The sequence below is a fragment of the Pteropus alecto genome, unplaced genomic scaffold, assembly GCF_000325575.1.
Source record: "Pteropus alecto unplaced genomic scaffold, ASM32557v1 scaffold786, whole genome shotgun sequence".
Classification (NCBI taxonomy): Eukaryota; Metazoa; Chordata; class Mammalia; order Chiroptera; family Pteropodidae; genus Pteropus; species Pteropus alecto.
The window spans coordinates 127,946-131,346 of record NW_006438126.1 but is presented as its reverse complement, the minus strand read 5'-3'; the positions used below and the strand labels follow the sequence as shown (position 1 = coordinate 131,346).

The window sequence follows — 3,401 nt, the reverse complement described above, 5'->3', positions numbered from 1 at the left end:
CAGAGGGTTTTTTGCTTTCTTCTTCTGGGAAGGGACCTGAGACTATGGCTGGGGGCAGAGCTGATGATGGATGGGGGACAGAACCTGAAACAGGGAAGTTATGAAATGTGGGTGAGGCCCTATGACTATGTGGGTTGACTCACAGGGGAAGACCTAGCTTTAAGGCTGAATTGACATGAGTATCCTGTCAGTCAAGGGGACAGTTTTGAGACCCTGGGCACCTTTCTTCTTCAGTCCTGCTAGCACAGGGTAGGAGGCCCTCTGGGAGCAAAGCCTGTTTTGTGCTAATTCATTAATCTCTGATAGCCTGCCTTATCCCTCTGATATGAAGAAGATAAACTCCTTAGGGGCCAGGATGGTTCTCCAGGAATGATGCTGTTTGTTTTAGATCCTCTGTGTTTAACTCTCTGTCAAGTACCAACTATCAACCCTTTATATCAAGCATCACCAGGGCATTTGTTTTAAAATGCAAATTTTCAGGTTTTTTCCCTAGGGAGTCTGATTGGCTAGATTTGGGGATGAAGTATATGTTTTTAACAAGTACCCAGGTGATTCTTTTGGTGAGGCAAATTCAGAAAACACTGGATTAGATAATCCCTCAAATCCCTTTTAGTCTTAAATTTAGGCAGCAAAGTGTAGTAGAAAGAGCCCTGGATTGGTAGTAAGGAGACAGATTTTGGCTTGACTCTGATCCTGCAGTTCAAGGGAGTCTGTCTCTGTTATTGATCCTGTCACAGAACCTGCATGCCTGGGTATCTGTTGTCTTCTTTGCTGGTGATGAGAACCCTGTGCTGAGGAAGATCTAGAAGAGAAGGAGGCTGCAGAACAGGGCATTCACCTATCTGCCATCAAGATTTCAGAAAAAAAGTAGGGGAGGCCTAGAATAAATGGAAATGATAAATGGACATCAGAACACAACAGGTTCCAAGCATCCCCTGGGGCATTCTCCTGCATGGGACTGGCAAGACACTGTAGGTCTCAGCAACTCCCACTACACAGGGAGACACTTAGGCCCAAAGAATTTTTAAAATATGCCCAAAGCACACAGTTAATCAGAAGAAGCAGGAATCCAGACCCCTCTGCTTTCACCCGGTTCATCGTTGGGGTGCATGGCTGGGCAGTCCTATTTTCTTGGGCCTTGTGGAGAGCCCCTGATGGTCAAGTGCCAGTGTCCCGAGTTCCTGGACAGTCTCCAGAATGGACTAGAATCTAACATTTCCCTGGATTTGCTCAGCCTATTACTGAGAATAGGGAGACAGAATGGTCTGGAGAGGTAGATAGGACTGAAGAAAGGCGGTGAATGGGGGAAGAGAGGGAGGCTGGACTGAAAAGGAAAGCCGCGTAGGAGCTCACAAAATTGGGCGCTTCGAGAGCTGCATCCAGAGAGGTGTCCTGACTTACCAAGATCTCACACCTGAGTGATGTCAAAGCAGGCAACAGCCTCAGCTCCCCTCTCCAGACTAGGGCAGTCAAAAGGCTGAGTGCTAGGCGAGATATGATTTTGCAGAAATCCAGGTTGTCAGAGGAACTGAAAGATCAAACAAAACCCCTAAAACACCAAGCCCGATTATTTCATCCACGTGGCACAAGAACAAGCCAAAAAAAAGGGGGCGGGGTAAATGTGACCCGTCCCGCCCCTGCTGGGAGGAAGAGATTTGCCGGGAGAGCCAACCCGGGACAAAGCCGGGGGAAGCAGACGGGACGCAGCAGGGAAGGAAGGAGATTGAGAAAGCGCTTTTCCCACAAAGCCGCTGCGCAGCGGTCCCCTCTCCCCGCCCTGGTCCCCTGGCCGCCGAAGGAGTGTGGAGAGCCGCTGCGGACCCTTTAAGGGCCGAGAGGTGCGCGGTCTCTTTAAGGCAGGTCCCGGTGCTTTCTGTTTTCTGAAGGAAGTGACGGGGGGGTGGGATTGAATGAAAAGTGCAAAACAGAGTCTCTAAGTGCTGGGTCGGGGGCCTCGAGAGCCGCGAGAGCGCCGCGTCCACCCCGCAGCCGCCTGGGTTACGCCGCGGAGCACACCCCATGTGAGTGTACGCCATCCCACTGGTGACCCGCGTCTGAGACCCTCGGGGAGCCACTCCCGGGCGCCTTCAACTAGCCATCAACTTCGAGCGAAGTTTGGCAACGCCTCTCGCCGCCTGCACGCCGAGTGCCGGAGCTGAGGAGGGCGGCGGTGGCCCACGGGGATGTGCCCACCCGGCTCCCGCGGAGTCCCCAAGGCGTCCCGCGCGCTGCTGTTGCTGCCGCTACTTGTGTGGCTATTGGGGACGCCGCGCGGCGTGGGCGCGGGGGCGGGCCAGCGGGCAGAGCTGCGGGTGCGCGTGCGGTTGCCCGAAGGCCAGGTGACAGAGGAGAGCCTGCAGGCGGACAGCGACAACGACAGCATCATTCTCGAGCTGCGCAAGCCCGACGGCACCCTCGTCTCCTTCATTGCCGACTTCAGGAAGGTGAGGCACCCTCACTCTCCAGGATGGGACCTTCTAGCCAGAGTGGCCGAGATCTCTGTCGCACTCAGGCCTGCAGACAGAAGACTGGGGCCAGGAGAAGGATGAGAAGGACGTGACTTACCCAAGGTCACGCCGGGCCCTTCTCTACACCTCTTTGCCTAGCTCCCCAGGGCCCAGCCCCATCATTCTTCCCTAACTAACTCCTCTGCTACTCCCTCCCAAGCCCCCTTCCAGCCTTTCACCTCTTTGCTCAGGGTGCCTAGGCCCTGTCTCACACTCTCTGACCAGCCCTTTCCCCACTTCCTCTTCCAGCTTGCCCAGACCCTCCTTCAAAAGTCAACTTTAATGACCCTGACTTCCTCTTGGAGTAATTTCTGTATGCTCTTGCAGAAAAAATCCAAGGCTAGGAATGGGAGATCCAGGTTCTCACTGTGTGATCTAGGGCAAGTCCCTCTCCTTCTTTGGGCTTCCTTTCTCACCTCTGTGCGGGACAATGAAGTGTCTCTTGGCCTTGCAGCCCTGCCATCTTGCAGTGTGTGAACCATTTCCCCTTCTGTTTCACTTTCCTTGGCTTGGGGGAGGGGGTTGTTGGGCCTAACTGATTTTCCCTGATCTCTCCCAAGCTGAGGAGAAGCTACCTCTCCTTTTTGGTCTGGAAAGTGGGGAAGCTTGCAGCAGGAGGACATAGGGAGAGGCCTCAGATGAGGTCCCCATGCTCTAAGATGCCACTTCTTATCCTGCCTGAAAGGGGAGCTGGCCAACCCCCACAGTTTGGCCCAGATCGTGGGAGGGGAGCAGAGAGCAGCCTCTACTTCAGTGTGTGTGTATGTTGTGGAGAGAACCAGAAGGTGGACCTGGCCCCTGCGGTTGGAGGGAGTAGAGAGTAGAGTGTTGAGGGTTTATCAGCAAATGGGCCTGGAGGAGTGGCGAGTGACTAACAGTGACCCAGCAGCAGGA

General features: G+C 54.1%; 1 protein-coding gene across 2 annotated transcripts in view; it reads left to right on the top strand.

Annotated features, from left to right (window-relative positions):
• The first annotated feature begins 1,652 nt into the window (after positions 1 to 1,652).
• OAF (out at first homolog) overlaps positions 1,653 to 3,401 on the top strand; it is a 17,806-nt gene continuing 16,057 nt past the window's right edge. For both annotated transcript variants that reach the window (XM_015592319.2, XM_006915648.3), the window contains exon 1: positions 1,653 to 2,444. In XM_015592319.2, coding sequence (XP_015447805.1) covers positions 2,184 to 2,444 — 261 coding nt within the window. In that variant the 5' untranslated portion in view covers positions 1,653 to 2,183. The remainder of the gene's footprint in view (positions 2,445 to 3,401) is intronic.